This window comes from Anabrus simplex, chromosome 2 (assembly GCF_040414725.1).
Source record: "Anabrus simplex isolate iqAnaSimp1 chromosome 2, ASM4041472v1, whole genome shotgun sequence".
In the NCBI taxonomy this organism is placed as follows: Eukaryota; Metazoa; Arthropoda; class Insecta; order Orthoptera; family Tettigoniidae; genus Anabrus; species Anabrus simplex.
Genome location: NC_090266.1, coordinates 93,721,007 through 93,741,065, shown reverse-complemented (window position 1 = coordinate 93,741,065; position 20,059 = coordinate 93,721,007). Strand labels below are relative to the sequence as shown.

The 20,059-nt window shown below is 38.4% G+C and overlaps 1 protein-coding gene across 5 annotated transcripts in view; it reads right to left on the bottom strand.

The window, feature by feature from the left end:
- LOC136863908 (hypoxia-inducible factor 1-alpha) overlaps positions 1-20,059 on the bottom strand; it is a 579,725-nt gene that overhangs the window by 310,815 nt on the left and 248,851 nt on the right. For all 5 annotated transcript variants that reach the window (XM_067140321.2, XM_067140322.2, XM_067140325.2 and 2 more), the window contains one exon: positions 16,950-17,132. In XM_067140321.2, coding sequence (XP_066996422.2) covers positions 16,950-17,132 — 183 coding nt within the window. The remainder of the gene's footprint in view (positions 1-16,949; positions 17,133-20,059) is intronic.

Below are 20,059 nucleotides of genomic sequence, written 5' to 3'. Positions count from 1 at the left end.
TCAGCTGCCCTTCCCATATTAGCTTATTTGTCATTTGTTGGTCATGCTTCCTGTCATTCGCATTTCCTTCCCAATTGACAGTTGGTATATTCAGATCCCCCGCTACAATCACATAATCAAATAATTCTGAATCCGTGTCAGCGCTACCCTTTCCCAGTCTGTACACTCCAAAGATATCAAATTACCTATTATCTTTAGAAATGAGCCTTACACCTAAAATTTCATGTTTCTCATCTTTAACTTTTTCGTAGCTTACAAATTTTTCTTTCACCAACATGAATACTCCCCCTCCGACAATTCTTATCCTATCTCTATGATACACACTCCAGTTCCATGAGGAAATTTCTGCATCCATTATATCATTTCTCAGCCATGATTCAACTCCTATTACAATATCTGGTAAGTATATATCTATTAAATTACTTAATTCCATTCCTTTTTTACAATACTTCTACAGTTCAACACTAACATTTGTATGTCACCCCTACTTGACTTCCAGATCTCTGTACCATTATGACCGCTCCCTAGATCACCTTGTTTCCCTGAATGTACTTGCCTATTACCCTTCCAAACAAATTTCCTAACTTATACGTATCACTGCAGTTTAAGTGAAGGCCATCTGAGTGCAGATCCCTATTCCCTACCCACCCATTAGGATCTAGAAATTTCACTCCCAGTTTCCCACATACCCACTGCATAGTCTCATTTAAATACCCAATCACCCTCCAGTCAGTATCCCTCCTACACAGTATTCCACTGATAACAATCTCTGCTTCCTTCAACTTCACCCGTGCTGCATTCACCAGATCCCACACATCCCCAACTATGTTGGTACTTATACCAGCTTGCCTTACGTTGTTGGTACCAATGTGAAACACTACCACCTTCTCCTTTCCCTCCTCCCTCTCTTCTACTTTCCTCAACATCTGCCTCAACCTAATTACTGGATAACACACTACCCTGGTGCCCTTTCCTCCACACACTTTTCCCACATGTCTAACAATGGAACCCCCCATGACCAGAGCCTCAACCCTACCCATCTCATTTGATCCCTTCCCCTCCTGGTCAGCCCTATCTTCCCTGATAGGTGCAGAAGCTACTTCCCCTCCCTTTTCTTCCTCCCATGACCCTGTTCCACCTGTCTTTTCCTATCATCTACTCTACATTTCTCTTTCCTACCTTTTCCCTTCCTCCTACTTCCACACATCTCAGCAACAGTTCCCTGTTCCTCATCTTCCCTCTGTTATTCTACCTGGAGTGACTCGTACTGATTTCTCACAGACACCTGACCCGAATTATGATCCTGAATTGGGCCCTTAGTCTGCAATCTCCTTCCCCTTAGAACATTAGACCACCTGTCTTCTACAATTCCCCCCTTTCCTTCCCATCCCTCTTTTACACCTACTGTATCCTGTACATTGTTTGAGGGATGCCTACCTTCCTTCCTGTCTTCTGTGAGAATCCTAATTATCTCCCTCAAACTCCTCCCTCATAACCCTCAATGCCTCGCCACACCTACAGTTCCTACACTGAGTCCTGATCCCCTCCATGGCACAAAAACTGGTGTTCGATGTGCCATCAGTGGTGAAGGAATCATAGGACCAATTATTTTGAGAATATGGATGATTCTGTTACTTATGTGAATACCACACAAACCCTCTCTTTTCAGAGAATTAACCAACAAAGAGCATGATTTTGCATTTTCTCAACAGGACTTGTTCATCGTTTGAAAAATACTCCTAGAAAAACACTTCATCATTTTGTGAAAGTGGAATTTTTATGTGCGTCTGTTCAAAAGGTTGCTGATACTAGATTTTTAAACTGAAAGCCATATAAATTAACTATGGCAATGGCACATGCTCTTCAAGCAAGTGACCTGGTATATACGTGCACAATTTGTGAGTGGAGTCTGGAAATGAATACAATGTACAAATAAAAATAAACCCACATTTAATATTCTTCACAGAAGAGGCCTGGCTCCATCTCCATGGTTATGTGTATAAATGAAACAATCATTACTGGAGTGCTGGTAAATCTGACTTTGTTCATGACGTGCCCCTCCATGGCACGAAAGCTGGCATTCGATGTGCCATCAGTGGTGAAGGAATCATAGGACCAATTATTTTGAGAATATGGATGATTCTGTTACTTATGTGAATACCACACAAACCCTCTTTTTTTTCAAAGAATTAACCGAAGAAGAGCGTGATTTTGTATTTTCTCAACAGGACTCTGCCACTGCTCACGCTGCAAATAATTCAATGAGAAAAATTCATTAAGTGCTTCCACAGAACACAGTTATAAGTAGGGATTTATGGCCCCCACAGTACCCCAATTCATCTGGCTGTGATTATTATCTCTGGATCACTGGGGTAAATCTAAAAATCCTGTGTACGCGATGAACCCACACACTATACAAGAAACATAATATTCATCACAAAATTGTCGGGATTCCTTAATGTGAACTACAGTGATTGATGAATAATTTCCTAGTGAGGTGCCAAAAAATTAGCAGACCTTCAGCACCACCCTTCATAATCTGGTGTGTAATGAACTTCTTACAACTGTTTTGTTTACTGTTGGATAGTTTCCCATCCCGCTACTGTCCTCGACCCACACGCAGCAAACGAGCGCTCGCTTGCCCACAGTAAAAACACTGCACGCCAGAGCAAAGCATATATGATCACCCTGAAGAATGGTGTTCAAAATGGGGCAAAAGGAGTCTTTCACTCACGGTAGAAAGGTGTAACTGTTCTGTATCCTCTTCAACGACCTCCATTTCAACTCTTCATTAGTACAGCATAATCGAACTAATAATTTTCATTCTGTCAAAATGAACCATAGATCTAAGAAAACACAAACACTTTTATCACTAAACATATACTTATTACATGATTTATTGGGAAGACATCCTTTAGTGTTCTTATTGTATTTATGTTATTAAAATAACAGTGTTATGAAATGTTCGTGATGTTAACCATTGGCGATTTCCTACTCTAGATTTTATGGGTATTTCTCCTTAATAATACCCCTGCCCAAAAGAATGGTAACCTACCCTGTTTAAAAGGAGCGAGTTGATTGTATGCCATGAAAATTAACAGTTCTTTACCATTAAATTATATCACTTTAAGCTTTGGACAACTCTAGCACGGTACCTTTAAAAAACAGTTCCTTTCCCACTCTTGTAGTTCAAACAAGTAATAAACCCCATAGTCGTGGCCAGAAAGAAGAGGTGGTGACATCTGGAATCTTGCACAGAAACCTTCTTCCTACCTAACAAATCAGTGTGGCAAACATACCAGTTTATCACAAATATTATTATAATATTTATAGGTCCACCTGTTCAATACAATACAATACAATACTTGTAAAACATACCGGTACCGCAAAAGAAAATGTAAGCACAACATCAAAACTTTGCTATATTCATATCACGATTTCTTTTAAAATGGACTTTATCTTTACAAACCTAATACTAGATTGACCCTTCCCTTCTGCCCTTTGAAATACCATCTTGTTGAATCTTCCCTCTTTTTCATTTTTGGAATAATTATGTGTAGGATGTCTGTGGCATGACTGCACCCAGATTTTGACCCATAACCATTTCGAACCACAATGGTCTTAATCTATGGATATAAACACAATTATCCCATTACTGAATACCTACTTCAGGACTTAAACTCCCTTACCAATGATCACTGTTATACACAAGACGACCTAACATGAAGAGGTTGTCAGATTAAGATAATGTTTGGATACCAGAGGTAAAGGGAAGAAGTAAAATATCTGGCTTAATCATCCTAGTCATTGATGATCTTTAATGCTGATTATTTCCATTATTATTATTTCCATTATTATTATTTCCATTATTATTATTATTATTATTATTATTATTATTATTATTATTATTATTACACTGAAGAAAATGGAAACTGCAACACCCAGAAGGAGTAGTGCTACACTGCTGCAATTGAACATGCAGGACGAGTGTTTGGTTGTGATTCGATGATTACACTTTCAGGTCCCTCTGACTGCAAATTCGGACAACAATCAATACAGGATGTGCCCACTACGAGCTGCAATACATTGAATTCGTCGAGGCATGGAGTCAATAAGGCCCTGGATCGCTTCCTGAGGAATTGTGGCCCATGCTTGCTGCACTGCACGGGTCAGTTGTTCCAGAGTTGTGGGTGGCTGTGGACGGTTGGCCAGTTGTCGACCCATCATGTCCCACACATGCTCAATAGGACTGAGGTCCGGGGATCTGGCGGGCCATTCTAAGGTGGTGATGTCGTGGAGAGCTTCTCTGGAGATGCGTGCAGTGCAAACCCGGGCATTGTCCTGCTGAAACATCCCATTAGCAACGTTCGCCATCATAGGGACAACCACTGGATTGAGTACCCTATTAACGTACTGTCGAGCAGTCATAGTGCCCTCAACAAGCACTAATTGTGATTTCACATTAAAGCCAATAGCTCCCCAGACCATAATGCTTGGTGTTGGCCCTATGTGCATCTCTACAATAAGATCTGGGCGGCCCCTCTCCCCGGTACGTCGGTGCACATGATTCCGGCGATCACTGCGGGCAAGACAGAAGCGCGATTCATCACTAAAGACGACCTTATGCCATTCGTCGACCCACGTCGATCTTTCTCGCCACCAGGCCTGCCTTACACGTCGCTGTTGTGGGGTCAACGGAACACCTTCTGCAGGGACACGGGCTCATAAGCCAGCTGCACGCAGGCGATTACCAACTGTTTGTTGTGTAACTTGGGGTGCCACAGCTGCTCGAATTTGCGCTGCTGTTGCATGGGGTTCCATCCGGCCCATCCGAATGACGCGGCGATCCTCTCTCACAGTTGCCTGTCGCGCTGGGCCTGTGCCAGGTCTACAAGTGTGGGTACCTTCATTTGCCCACTGCTGCCATACATGTTGTACCGTAGATGCCTGTCAGCCAACACGTGCAGCGACAGTCCTTAGCGATAATCCAGCCTCACACAGCCCAATTATCCGAGCCCTCTCAAACGGCGACAGTTGTTGATAGCGTGCTCTTCTCTGTCATCGATGCATGTTTGACGGGGAACACTTCACTGCACAGACTGCAAGTCAACTACGCTACACCAGAGTCCGTATACTGGAGTTGATTCCTCCGCGACCAATCACGTGGGGAGACCTGCAGCATCAACCAATGGGTCTGAAACTTTGATCGTTTACATACCTACATGGCATCGTTCCATATCTTGAAAATCAACACAAACGACCAATGCCTTCATGGTGTTGCAATTTCCATTTTCTTAAGTGTATTTATTATTATTATTATTATTATTATTATTATTATTATTATTATTATTATTATTATTATTATTACCCTGTGGGTTAGGGACACAGATGAATAATACACCCATGGTATCCCCTGCCTGCTGTAAGATGCGACTAAAAGGTTACCCAGGGGATCTCAACTTGGGAGCATGGGTTGGCAATCACGGGGCCCTTAGCCGAGTCCTGGCATTGCTTCCACTTACTTGTGCCAGACTCCTCACCTTCATCTATCCTGTCCGACCTCCCTTTGACAACTCGTTTTCTTCCTACCCTAACAGTATTAGAGCATTTGAGGCATAGGGAGTCTCATTTTCACGCCCTTCGTGGCCCTTTGTCCGTATGGACTGCGGATTAGAATTCACCCACACTAACCTCTGCCAGTCATAAAAGGTGACTAAAAAGGAAAGCCGAGTAACTCCTGGGATAAGGAGTCCCCCTCCACCACGTCAACGGCCTGTTAGGAGGGCAGATGAGCAGGTGAAGGTTCATGGCAATCTATTGCCTTTGGGATGGGAAACCATCCCTAAAAGCGGAAGAACCTATAGGTCAACGACATGAGGATGTAGAAAGCAACGGGAAACTACTACATTAAAGATCGTAAGGATATCCCATGTATGGTAGCTATGCTGAGTTCTGAAGATAGAGTTGATTCTACTGATCATGGAAATTGGAAGCCAAGATCCGGCAGGAGTGAGATTAACAGCGAGGCCTCTCCGGTCGCCATCCCGCGAAATCCTCACAAGGAAAACAATACATTTTTATTGGCACATGGAATGTTAAAACAATGCTCAAACTAGGAAGAGGAACTAAAAAATTCAATGGTGAAGAACAGATTAGATGTTCTAAGTATAAGTGAGACAAGATGGGCTTCAGAATAATTCACAGGGGCAACAACAGAACTGGAAGTAGTGGAGTGGCAATTGTATTGAGAGGTAAATGGGTCCACAATGTTGAGAACACCTATCATATCAGTGATAGAATCCTAATGGTAAAAGTAAAAGCCAGAGCAGTAGATTTGGCCTTAATACAAGTGTATTTTCCCAATACCAAGAGTACAGATGACGATGTAGAAGAGATGGATGAAAACATGGAAGAACTATTTAAAATTGTGGACAAGAACGCCAATGTGATTTTGATGGGGGATTTTAATGCTTCTGTAGGTTCAAATGAAAATGTTCATTACAGTGGTAAATTTGGTATGGGAGAAACAAATTCAAGAGGCAGAAGACCGTTAGAATTTTGTGAGAAGTACAAGATGGTTATATCAAACACATGTTTTGAGGTTCCCAAAAGAAGACGTTATACCGGTACTTGGAAGACCCCTGGGGATACAAGAAGACACCAGATTGACTATAAAGTGGTTAAACAGAGGTACAGAAATGAAGTGAAATCCAGTCCTAGTTATCCAGGTGCTGAAATCAACAGTGATCACATTCTTGTTGCAGCTAAATGTGATGTCAGATTCAAGAAGTTCCAAACACTCAGACAGTAGAAGTGCTGCCTAAATAAACTTCAAGATTCTGGTGTGTTACAAACATTCGAGAATGCTACCAAAGTGAAGAAAGGTAACCCGGGATGGGATGATATAAAAAGTGGCTTAGAGATAGCTGCCACAGAAGTCCTCGGTAGAGCAAAATTAGCACCAAGGAAACCATGGATGACCTCAGAAATTCTAGGGCTCATTGAAGAAATTAACAGATTAAGGAAAATACAATTTGAACAATACAAAGAATTAAATAACTTGATAACAACGAAATGCCAACTAGCAAAAGACAACTGAATGAAAGAAGTAAGTGGAGAAATCAAAAATGATTTGAAGAAGGGATATACTGATAAAGCATACTTTAAGATAAAATCTCTGGGTTACAAGAAAAGAAAGAAGAAAACTGCTCTTTCAAATCAAAAGTATTAGTAACCAATGAAAAGAATACCTTGAAGACTTATATTATGGAGAAGATATTGTCAATATTGAAGAATATTATTTTGGAGGATGTGGAATCAGTTCAAGAAGTCGACAGAGGACCGCCCATCATCACAGAGTTCGATGCAGCACTCTCTGAACTAAAACAGAGCAAAGCCACTGGTGTGGATGCCATTCCAGCAGAACTCTTGAATATCTGTGATGATAGCATGAAAAATGGTCTGTTTGATACTGAATGCTACGAACAAGGAACCTTACCAACTATTTTATTAAAAGTAGAACAATTACACTCCCCTAAAAAGGAAATGCATGTGATTGTTCGAAATCTAGAACATTAGCAATCCTTTCTCACGTTTCAAAGATTTTACTTATCATTAAAGACAGAATTAGAAGGAAAATAGAACAATAATTGGATAATGACCAATATGGCTTTGGAACACAGAAAGGAACTAGGGAGGCTATATTAGCATTACATCAAATTCAGGAAAGAAGGATAGAAGTCAACAGGAAAACTTACGTAGCATTTATTGACTTGGAAAAAGCCTTTGATAATGTTGAGTGAAAATTGCTTTTTCAAGTAATGAGGAATATGGGACTTAACTGGAAAGACAAGCGCCTTATTCCGAATCTATATAAAGCTCAAACCATGGTAGTTAATATTAATGGTACTACAAGAGAAGAAAAAATTAGAAGAGGAGTGCGACAAGGCATATCTCTTTAACCTGTTTTTAGAAAATGCAGTTGGAGAAATGAAAGAGCACACTAAAGGGGTGAATTTTAATGGTATTCAGGTGCACAGTATCCGCTTTGCAGATGATATTGCTCCCTTAGCTACTTCTGAAGTGGATATGAGTAAGATGCTAAGAACATTCAACAAATCCTTAAAAAATTTAAACAAAAAATAAGTATAAAGAAAACATAATTCATGATAGTAGACAAAAAGAAGCCTACAGGCAGAAAAAACTTAAAATTAAGTAACACCCGATAAAACAAGTCAGAGAATTGGGTAGTGTAATTACCTCTGATAACAGATCCCTTTCAGAAATCATGAAAAGAATGGTGGTAGCAAAACAAGCCTTCCAAAACAAGAGAAACTTATTGCTAAACAACCATCTCAGTTGGGAGACCAGAAAATCATTTCTCAAGACCTATGTTTGGAGTGTGCTATAGTATGGATGCAAAACCTGGACATTAGGGAAATAGGAAGAAATAAAACTTGAGGCTGCTGAAATGTGGTTTTGGAGAAGAATTACAAAACAAGTTGGACAGATTTAAAAAAAAAAAAAAAAAAAAAGGCTCTTTTACAGAACTTAAAAGAGGATCGATGTTTATTAAATACGATAAAGAAGAGAAAATCGAAGTTCCTTGGACACGTACTGAGACAAGACTCTCTTCTCCAAACCATCATTGAAGGTAAAGTACTGGGAGAGACACCCAGGGGATGACCAAGGATGTCATACATCAAGAACTATGTCGGTGAACTGGCACGTGGTTCATATAGCAACATGCAGAGGCTAGCAGATGTGGCTACAGTGACAAGGATTTGACACATGAGAAAAGATCATTAATGTGGAATCAGTTCAAGAAGTCGACAGAGGACCGCCCATCACCACAGAGTTCGATGCAACACTCTCTAAACTCAAACAGAACAAAGCCACTGGTGTGGATGCCATTCCAGCAGAACTCTTGAAAAACTGTGATGATACCATGAAAAATGCTATGTGGTTTTGGAGAAGAATTTAAAAAACAACTTGGGCAGATAAAAAACAAATGGCTGTTTTAAAGAACGTAAAAGAGGATTGATGTTTATTAAATATGATAAAGAATTCTTCTTCTTCTTATTATTATTATAATAATTATTATTATTGTTATTATTATTATTATTATTATTATTATTATTATTATTATTATTATTATTACATGAAAGTAGCAAGAATGATTGCTGGTACAAACAGGTGGGAACAATGGCAGGAGGGAACTCGGAATGAGGAGATAAAGGCTAATTTAGGAATGAACTCGATGGATGAAGCTGTACGCATAAACCGGCTTCGGTGGTGGGGTCATGTGAGGCGAATGGAGGAGGATAGGTTACCTAGGAGAATAATGGACTCTGTTATGGAGGGTAAGAGAAGTAGAGGGAGACCAAGACGACGATGGTTAGACTCTGTTTCTAACGATTTAAAGATAAGAGGTATAGAACTAAATGAGGCCACAACACTAGTTGCAAATCGAGGATTGTGGCGACGTTTAGTAAATTCTCAGAGGCTTGCAGACTGAACGCTGAAAGGCAAAACAGTCTATAATGATAATGTATGTATGTATGTTATTATTATTATTATTATTATTATTATTCAGATGCAGTAAGGCTGTGTTAAACAGAGAATTACTTTATTGTTTCAAAACCAACCTATTCATACCACAGGTTCTTTATAACCAAACTTTATGTTCCCAAACAACAGTAATAGTGAAGTAAGTCTAGTTAGAAAATGTACAAACTACCCAATGAGAGACAAAAACCAGGGTAGGTTAGTAAGTGATACTGGATATATTGGTTCATACTTGCAACCCCACCAGATTGTGGGAAAAGTGCTGAAACATCAAACACTACTAATTTGCAGTTAGGACTGTCACCCAGGTGGACAAATTGGGGAAAATATTCATTTATAGGAACAGGAATTACCGTATGGAATGGAATCATTTATTAAGGTAAATATTTGGTAAATTTCCAAGGTCTTTCAAATCGTTTAAGAAAAGACTACGAAAACAACAGATAGGGAATCTGCCACCTAGTCTTTTCTTAAAGGATTTCAAAGACCTTGGAAATTTATCAAATACTTCCCTTAATAAATTATTCCATTCTATAAGGTAATTCCTGTTCCTATAAATGAATATTTGCCCCAATTTGTCCTCCTGAATTCCAATTTTATCTTCATAATTTCATCTTTCCCAACTTTAAAGCTCCACTCAAATTTATTCCTCTACGAATGTCATTCCACGCCATCTCTCCACCGACAGCTTGGAACATACAACTTATGATATAGATGTTGATTCCCACAGGGAATCTGAAATAATTGTCCCCAATGTGTAAATTTATAATACCAATACAAATGGTCCTTAATTGGACATTATATATTTTCCAGCTATCTCATTCCTGGTTGCCAGCGTTTTGCCCTCATGTGCTAGGTTGGGCTCATCAGTTGGTACTTAGCACACCTAGCAAGACCAAGAGGTGGCCTCCACGGTATGCACTAGCCAGCGTCTTGGTAGGTGTGCTAGGTACCAACTGATGAGCCCAACCTAGCACATGAGGGCGAAACGCTGGCAACCAGGAATGAGTTAGCTGGAAAATTTATAACGTCCAATTACGGATAATTTACATTGGTATTACATACCACTTAGTCGAGCAGCTCGTCTCCTTTCCTCCAAGTCTTCCAAGCCCAAATTTTGCAACAATTTTGTAACGCTACTCTTTAGTAAAAAATCTCCCAGAACAAATCATGCTGCTTTCCTTTGGAACTTTACCAGTTCTTGTAGCAAGTGGGTCCCATACAATGGAACCATACTCTAACTGGAGTCTTACCAGAGACTTACATGCCCTCTTCTTTACATCCTTACTGCAACCCCTAACCCAACCCTAACCATAACCATATGAAGAGATGTGTAACCTTTATTTACAACCTCATTAATGTTATTATCACAATAAAGATCTTTCCTTATATTAAAACCTAAATACTTACAGTGATCCCCATGAGCTACTTCCACCCCATCAACACAGTACCGGTAATTGAAACTGAGGACTTTTCTGGGTGAATTTACCACATGACTTTATTATCACGTTAACCATAATACCATTGTCTGTTGTCCATATCACAACATTCTCAAGGTCTCTTTAAAGTCGCTCACAATCCTGTAAATTATTTATTACTTTACACTGTAAAACATCATCTGCTAAAAACCTTAGCTTAGATTCCAGTTCTTTAATCATACCATTTATGTATATAAGTAAACATAAAAGTCCAATAATACTTCCCTAGGACCCTTCTCTTAATTGTTACAAGATCAGATAACGCTTCACCTACTCTAATTCTCAGAGTTTTATTTTCTAGAAATGTAGCCACCCATTCAACCACTCTTTCTTTGTAGTACAATAACAGTCATTTTTGTCAGCTATCTCCCATAATCTACCATATCAAAAGCCTTGGATAGGTTAACAGCGATCCAGTCCATTTAACTTCCTGTATCAAAAATATCTCCTATATCTTGCTGAAATCCTACAAGGTGAACCTAACTGGAATAAACTTGAACTGCCTTCTATCAAACTAGTTAGTGAATTCACAAACGTGTCTAATACAATGATGATGATGATGATGATGATGATGATGATGATGATGATGATGCTTGTTGTTTAAAGGGGCCTAACATCTAAGGTCATCGGCCCAACTAATATAATCAGAAAGAATGCTTTCCCAGAGCTTAGATGCAACAAGTCAAGCTGACTGGCTAACTATCGACTTTATGTTTTATCACTCTGGCTACTATAGCAACTCTCCATTCATTTAGTATAGCTCACTCTTGTAAACAGTAGTCAAAATATTTCACATGTTGTTGTTGTTTGAGTCATCAGTCCATAGACTGGTTTGATGCAGCTCTCCATGCCACCCTATCCTGTGCTAACCTTTTCATTTCTACGTAACTATTGCATCCTACGTCTGCTCTAATCTGCTTGTCATATTCATACCTTGGCCTACCCCTACCGTTCTTACCCCCTACACTTCCTTCAAAAACCAACTGAACAAGTCCTGGGTGTCTTAAGATGTGTCCTATCATTCTAACTCTTCTTCTCGTCAAATTTAGCCAAATAGATCACCTCTCACCAATTCGATTCAGTATCTCTTCATTCGTGATTCGATCTATCCATCTCACCTTCAGCATTCTTCTGTAACACCACATTTCAAAAGCTTCTATTCTCTTTCTTTCTGAGCCAGTTATTGTCCATGTTTCACTTCCATACAATGCCACGCTCCACACGAACGTCTTCAAAAACATCTTTCTAATTCCAATATCAATGTTTGAAGTGAGCAAATTTCTTTTCTTAAGAAAGCTCTTCCTTGCTTGTGCTAGTCTGCATTTTATGTCCTCCTTACTTCTGCCATCGTTAGTTATTTTACTACCCAAGTAACAATATTCATCTACTTCCTTTAAGACTTCATTTCCTAATCTAATATTTCCCGCATCACCTGCCTTCGTTCGACTGCACTCCATTACTTTTGTTTTGGACTTATTTATTTTCATCTTGTACTCCTTACCCAAGACTTCATCCATACCATTCAGCAACTTCTCGAGATCTTCTGCAGTCTCAGATAAAATAACAATATCATCGGCAAATCTCAAGGTTTTGATTTCTTCTCCTTGGACTGTGATTCCCTTTCCAAATTTCTCTTTGATTTCCCTTACTGCCTGTTCTATGTAAACATTGAAAAGGAGAGGGGACAAACTGCAGCCTTGCCTCACTCCTTTCTGGATTGCTGCTTCTTTTTCAAAGCCCTCGATTCTTATCACTGCAGACTGATTTTTATACAGATTGTAGATAATTCTTCGTTCTCGGTATCTGATCCCCATCATCTTCAGAATCATAAATAGCTTGGTCCAATCAACATTATCGAATGCCTTTTCTAGATCTACGAATGCCATGTACGTGGGCTTGTCCTTCTTGATTCGATCCTCTAAGATCAGACGTAAAGTCAGGATTGCTTCACGTGTTCCTACATTTCTTCTGAAGCCAAATTGATCTTCTTCCAACTCAGCTTCACATATTTCACATATGGCACTATATCCCAACCAATAGCCTTTAGTATATCCCCAGAAATCTTATCAATCCTAACAGTGTTTCTAGCTTTCAAACTTTATATCCTTTTGTAAATAATTTTACCATCATAGGAAAGTTTCAATATTTTGCCAGTAATTGTAACCTCCTCTGCCTGGATATTTTCCTTATATCCTACTATCTTTACATACTTCTATCTTCTGCAGCCCTCACAAATAACCTGCAGAAATTTGCGAACATCCTTGGTATAGTTCCACAGCTGCCAATCATTATGCCAAAAAGCAGAGACTTTCTCAAATGAGCATTTCTGTTTGCAATATGGTGCTGTCAGTTCTATATATTTTTCTTCTCACATTCAACTTCTTGTGGACGTTCAGAGTCTGTTTCAACTCATATGCTGGGATCGATTATGAAACCAGCCTTGTTTTCCTTGTTGATTGCAATAATTGCCACCCTTCTTGTACTCCTGTTATCAGCAATGAAATGGACTTCCTCAAAAACTTCATAATCCTGTTCTGAAAGAGAAGCTGCTATCTTGCTCCTAATTCAATAGTGGTGAGCACTACATAAGAGTTCACCGTATGGACAAGAGCCTAGGATGTGTGCTAAGGTTTCTGTCTCACTACGGTGCCTGCAGTGGGTTCAATCCATGCTTCAAGCATGGACAGCCCTTAAAGTGACATTGACTTGTAGTTTATTTGCGACTCTCCATTCAGAATTGCTGATTCCTGTTCTTGTTTCCAGCCATCTGTTAACCGAGGAGCAGTCTTCAAAAAGAATGACGCCTTTACCTGAGTACGTAGGTGACACCACATTTTACATTCCTCTGTTCTTGAATGTCCCTGCATGTCAGCAGATTTTTTAAATATATTATGGAGTCTCCATCATCTGTACCCAGTTCTTTTAAACATTTCAATCTATCAGCACGTGGATCTCTGGTGGCATTAATGTATTCATTAAGAGATTTTTCTTTCTAACCTTCAACTCCTTAATCTCTAAATATTTCTCTTATAATAAAGTGGGTTTTTCCCACTTCTTATCACTTTTCAAGGAACATACCTTTTTTCACACTCCTCAAAAACTGCTTTAAACCCATCCCATAGGCTGTTTCCATTTTTACTGATCATTTTCCACTGATCATAATCACTTTTTTTTTTTAACTCCTCCATGCCCCTCTTATCAATCATATGAAATTGTCTAATAGTCCTACCTTTACAACCTTCCTTTCTATCACATTTATTTTTAACTACAACAAAAAACAGCTTCATGATCACTTATACCATCTATCACTTCAGTTTTCGTATAGAGCCCATCTGTTTTTATCACCACCATAAAAACATGGGTCTCTTGCATTTAAGCATTCTTAAATGCTAATCAACTATTCCAGAATCCAATTGTGCTATTTTGAGCATAGGAGACAAGTGTCTAAGAAATTATGCTATGAAAAACAGCCCCCCCACTTTCAATTCAAACATTAATGATGAATACACTGAAATGTCTTCCTATCAAATTCATTCAGACAGTATACAAGTACAATAGACAATAAGTAAAGTAAACTTGTGTCCTTGTCCTGAGATGGTGGAACTCTTTTGATGCAAACCCCCTGTGGAGGTGAGCTGCATGTATCATTTTAACCACATACCAGCCCTCCTGCTATTCTTAATTATTTGGCAGTAACAGGAATCGAATCCTGGCCTCAGAGAACGGCAGCTAATAGTGCTAACCATTACGCTACAGAAGCAATTAAAATAGGAAAAGCCTAGCTGGTGGTAATGTTATGGAATTTAATGGCAAACAAGATTTGCTTATAAGCCATAACCTTCTGTGTAACCTGGTTAGAATTATTTAACTACAATATCACCACTCGAAAATTGTAAAATCATTTATGTACAGTATGTACAGTCAAAAATGTAAATAAGTATACACCTACCAATCTGAACATAGCCATTTAAAGAATGAAGGATACAAGAAACTGGTTTATTTTTCATTAAACTTTATGTTGAACCTGTCTGCTTTATCAAATTAATTCTCTTAAAACATCCAGTGGTTTATGAGAATGGTTATGTTTTGTACAAGATATGTATTTACTCTTCATTTTTTGGGTGTTTCCCCTTAATACCTCCACGAAACAGAATGGTAACATACCCTATTTCTAAAGAGACAGCTGGTGGAATGCCATGATAATTAACAGTTCTTTACCATTAAGTAGTATCACTTTCACCTTATTTTTATTTCACTTTATTTCTATCTCTTGTAGTTTTAACACATAATGAATGCTGAAGTCAAACATTTATTTCTACTTCCGGGGAGACACATAGAAAGGTTGTACTTGTAATACCATATTTAATAACAATCTGGAGTTTACAACCAAATTATGTATTTATTACCTATATTTCCTTTTTGTCGTAATATAGAGTAATGAGGTCCTATCAGTGCTACATAAATTGAGAAAGAGAGAGAGAGAGCTTATCAGATATTTATAACTAGTAAGCAATGACATTAAAAGGAGTTACTGGCAGATGGATGCACCAAATTCTTTTAACATCGTATTACTACCAGCTTTCAAACTGTGACATTTATTTTTATTTTCTGACTTGAGAACTTCATTCCAATTCTTGCAAGTGCAGTACCACCAATGATCACACAGTATATAAGCTTAGTATAACTGTTACTGATAACAAAAGGGTATTAGCACAGAAGTGTCCATCATACAAAGAACTCAAGTCACAATTACTATTCCAAAAGCTTTAAACCATGCACCTCTGCTCTCTCCACAGTATTATAAATCCTGGATTCATAAGCATTATCAACTTTACCCCAGTATCAATAACCCCACTAAATAAAACATATTCTTGATTCAAGAACTGCAAAAAATCCAAAGAAAAGCAGCTCTATTTGTTCTGGGTGATTTCCAACAAAAGTGTAGCGTTACAAAAATGTTGCAAAGTTTGGACTGGGAAGACTTGGGAGAAAGGAGACGAACTGCTCTACTAAGTGGTATGCTCAGAGCTGTCAGTGGAGAGATGACATGGAATGATATTAGTAGATGAATAAGTTTGAGTGATGTCTTTAAAATTAGGAAAGATCACAATATGAAGATAAAGTTGGAACTCCAGAGGACAAATTGGGGCAAATATTCGTTTATAGGAAGGGGAGTTAGGGACTAGAGTAACTTACCAAGGGAGATGTTCAATAAATTTCCTATTTCTTTGCAATCATTTAAGAATAGGCTAGGGAAAAAACAGATAGGGAATTCGCCACCTGGACGAATGCCCTAAATGCAGATCACTAGTGATTGATTGATTGATTGATTGATTGATTGATTGATTGATTGATTGATTGATTGATTGATTGATTGATTGATTGATTGATTGATTGATGATACCCTTAGATATATACCATTTTTATCAATTCAGGCCATGAAAGAATCAATCTCATAACATGATCTCGTTGTTAAATTCTCAGTTTCCAATATTAAGGTAGAGTAAACTTTAATCAGCTGTCACTTAGTCCCAAACTTACTCTAACTTTGAGGCTGCCTAACCTGGCAGTAAAGAATTGTTTGGCTTAGTTAGGACGTCAAACATTCAGAAAACATGATTTACACTTCTGGCGAAAAACAAAGCCCTGATGTCCACTTAGCTTTTATTAAAAATGAGTGCAAGGTTAATTCTTGCAGCCAAAGGTGGCAGTGCATAGAGCTAAACATTATATCACACTTAATGCTGAAGTTGTGGAGAGTGGAAGCATTTTACCTACCACAAAGGCCTTCATGCCCTGCAAGGAGACAGCTTTTGGTCTTACCCTAATTCGTTAGACATACGACATAAAATTATGACAGTAATAAATTAGAACACATAGTGTTACATCCGGAAAAATACTTACTTTGTACGTAGCAGATTTAATATTCACACTTCTTCCTTTGCTGGTCAGTGTGCATTTCATTCTGAGAAAGAATGAGCGGGGTAGAGAAGGCAATAATGGTGTCTTTATAGACAGGATCTCCTTGATTTCGTCATGGTCACATGGATGACTAAACTCGTAAATGCTGTGTCCCATTAGATCAATCTGTGAATATCACACAATATTAATAAGATCACTGACAAACTTCAACAAATGAGCAGAGAAAAGTTTTCCCTTTAAGTAAAAAATACAGAAGTACAGAACATACTTTCAGAAACTTGAATATTGCTGTAATTATAAGTTACAGGGCTGTAAATATAGAAATTATCATACAATAAAGATTTAACTTACCTCCTTGGTATTCTAATGTTATGGAGCAATAAATGAAAACCAGCAATACCAATTTAACAGAGATCAATATTTTGTAAAAGATTATGCAATCAAATATAACAGATAAATATTATTTAAAACATAAAACTGAATGCAAATTCCAGCTGGAAATCAAACCATCATGTAACAGATTAAGAGAATAGAATGCACAAATCACATCCAACAACCATCTGGTATGGAAAATTACAGAAACATTTCCCATAAAGCCACTGAAATCTTTTCAAATTAGGATTTGTGATTATTTACCTAAATACATTAGAATAGGAGGATAATCTGAACCGAGAAAACAATTCTTTTTCGTTCTACAATTTGCTTTAAGTCGCACGGACATAGATAGGTCTTATGGTGATGATGGGATGGGAAAGACCCAGGAATGAGAAGGAAGCAGCCATGGCCTTAATTAAGGTACAGCCTTTTCCTGGTGTGAAAATGGGAAACGAGAAAATACCATCTTCAAGGCTGCCAACTGTGGGGTTCAAAACCACTATCTCCAGGATGAAAGCTCAAACTGCGTGCCCCCAACCGCACGGCCAATTCGCCCGGTCAAGGAAAAAAAAAAAGGGTTGATTTAGCTGCCTGGGGAGACAGCTAACCTTGGATCGAGCAGGACTATTTCAGTCACTTTGACAAAGAATACTGCAATGTATGTGGAACATCGGCAAACTGTACAGAATGTACAGAAAACAACAACAGTGTTCAAAGTTTATTAACTTAACCCTTGCGGTTTGATTCAAATCAGCTATGTCCAGAAGCACTCAAGTTCCCCTCCACCTGCCCTCCTTTCCTGTTGGCACCATTTAAAAGGAACCGGTTCATATTTGTTTTGATTCGGAGAACACCAACATAGGTCAAAGGCAAAGGGAATGTACTAAACATTAAATAGAACAAGTGACTGAGTCTGACAAAAAGTATCTGGAAGTATTCCTGTCATAATCCCATATTATAGGAAAGTAAAGTTAATATTTTTGGTTAAGGTTCCGATTTCTGTGTCAAAAACAAACATTGTCCAATTTGCTAAAGAAGGAGTAGATATTGGTCCTGATATCGATGTTCTACTGATAGGCATGTTGGACAACAGTAGATTCAGTGAGTCAATTGTAAATTTCTCAGAGAAAATTAGAATATTCTCTTAGGGATGGATTTTCAGACAGACTTTTCTTTCTTATAGCTTAATCTGGATTAAGGAGCTACTACTCTAGGGAGTGTTTGAGGGCAGATGGAAGTTGCTGCAACATTTAACTGATGAAAACTCAGGATTGGAAGAATTTAGTAAATTTTATGAGGTCCGGGCCCACGGTGTCACCCGGCAGCCCCGGGTTCGATTTCCAGCTAGGTCAGGGGTTCTTAATTGTAAATAATTAATATCCCTGGTCTGGGGACTGGGTGTTTATGTCATCCTTAATGTTCTTTTCCTCACATTCAACACTTTACACTTCCGCAAAATCCGAATACACACAGGTTCATAATATATGGTGCAAGTAGGAGCAAAAGATATTTCTAGGTCAATGCCCCAAACAAATAGCATTTTTTTAAAATTTAAGAGATGCTAATTTGAATAAATTTATTATATTTGTAGGTGACAGACAAGGCAAAGATATTCTGATAAGATTGTAAATAAAATAGTGTAGTTCAGTGCTCATTTATGACATATATAACGTATTTTATTTAAGACACATATTATATATTAACTAAGAGATGTTTATCTGGAACTAAATATGCAGTAAAGGTTACAAGGGGACATGTTAAGAATAAGACTGGTGTTTAGTAATAAGTGAATAGGTCCAAGAGATATTTGGCAGTGTGAGAAAAACCACTGAAGAAGAGGATAATAAGGTCCTGGAAACATGTATGGTATATTGAGTGTAAATAAATAATTAATTAAACAACTCTGAGTATTGACAAAGCTGATTTTAAATATTAAATGACCAGGCGAGTTGGCCGTGCGGTTAGGGGAGCACAGCTGTGAGCTTGCATCCGGGAGATAGTAGGTTCGAACCCCACTGTCGGCAACCCTGAAGATGGTATTCCATGGTTTTCCATTTTCACACTAGGCAAATGTTGGGGCTGTACCTTAATTAAGGCCATGGCCACTTCCTTCCCATTCCTAGGCCTTTCCTATCCCATTGTCACCACAAGACCTATCTGTGTCGGTGCGACATAAAACAAATAGCTGAAAAAAAATTAAATGTGTACTTATTGGAATAAAGAACACAGTTCAACTCAGAAGAACAACTAATTTTTTTTTTCTTTCTTTTTTTTCTTTCTGATGTGATCTTTAGAAACATATTACACTCTTGGCTCAATTCACTCAGGTTTGTTTAATGCATGTGTGAGGAGGTAGTTACAGCAAAAGAACTTGAAAACATTAGCAATTTGAAGTTTTGTTATTAACCAAAGGAGACCCCATGTTTTGGTACAGTACCTATTTTGGACAACTTACCAGTCCACATAAGGATGACAATAATGCTGATTAATATTATTATGTTTTCAGGAGCCTTTATTATACTGGAGTGAAATCTGGGTTGACTCAGGATATATTATTCACAAGTTGAGAGAACGGAATATGAAAGTAATGAGAGTGATTGCTGGTGCAAATGGGTGGGAACATTGGCAGAGGGGGTACTCTAAATTATGAGATAAAGTCACAGTTAGGAATGTACTAGATGGATGACGTACGTATGAAGCAGGTTCGGTGGTGGGGT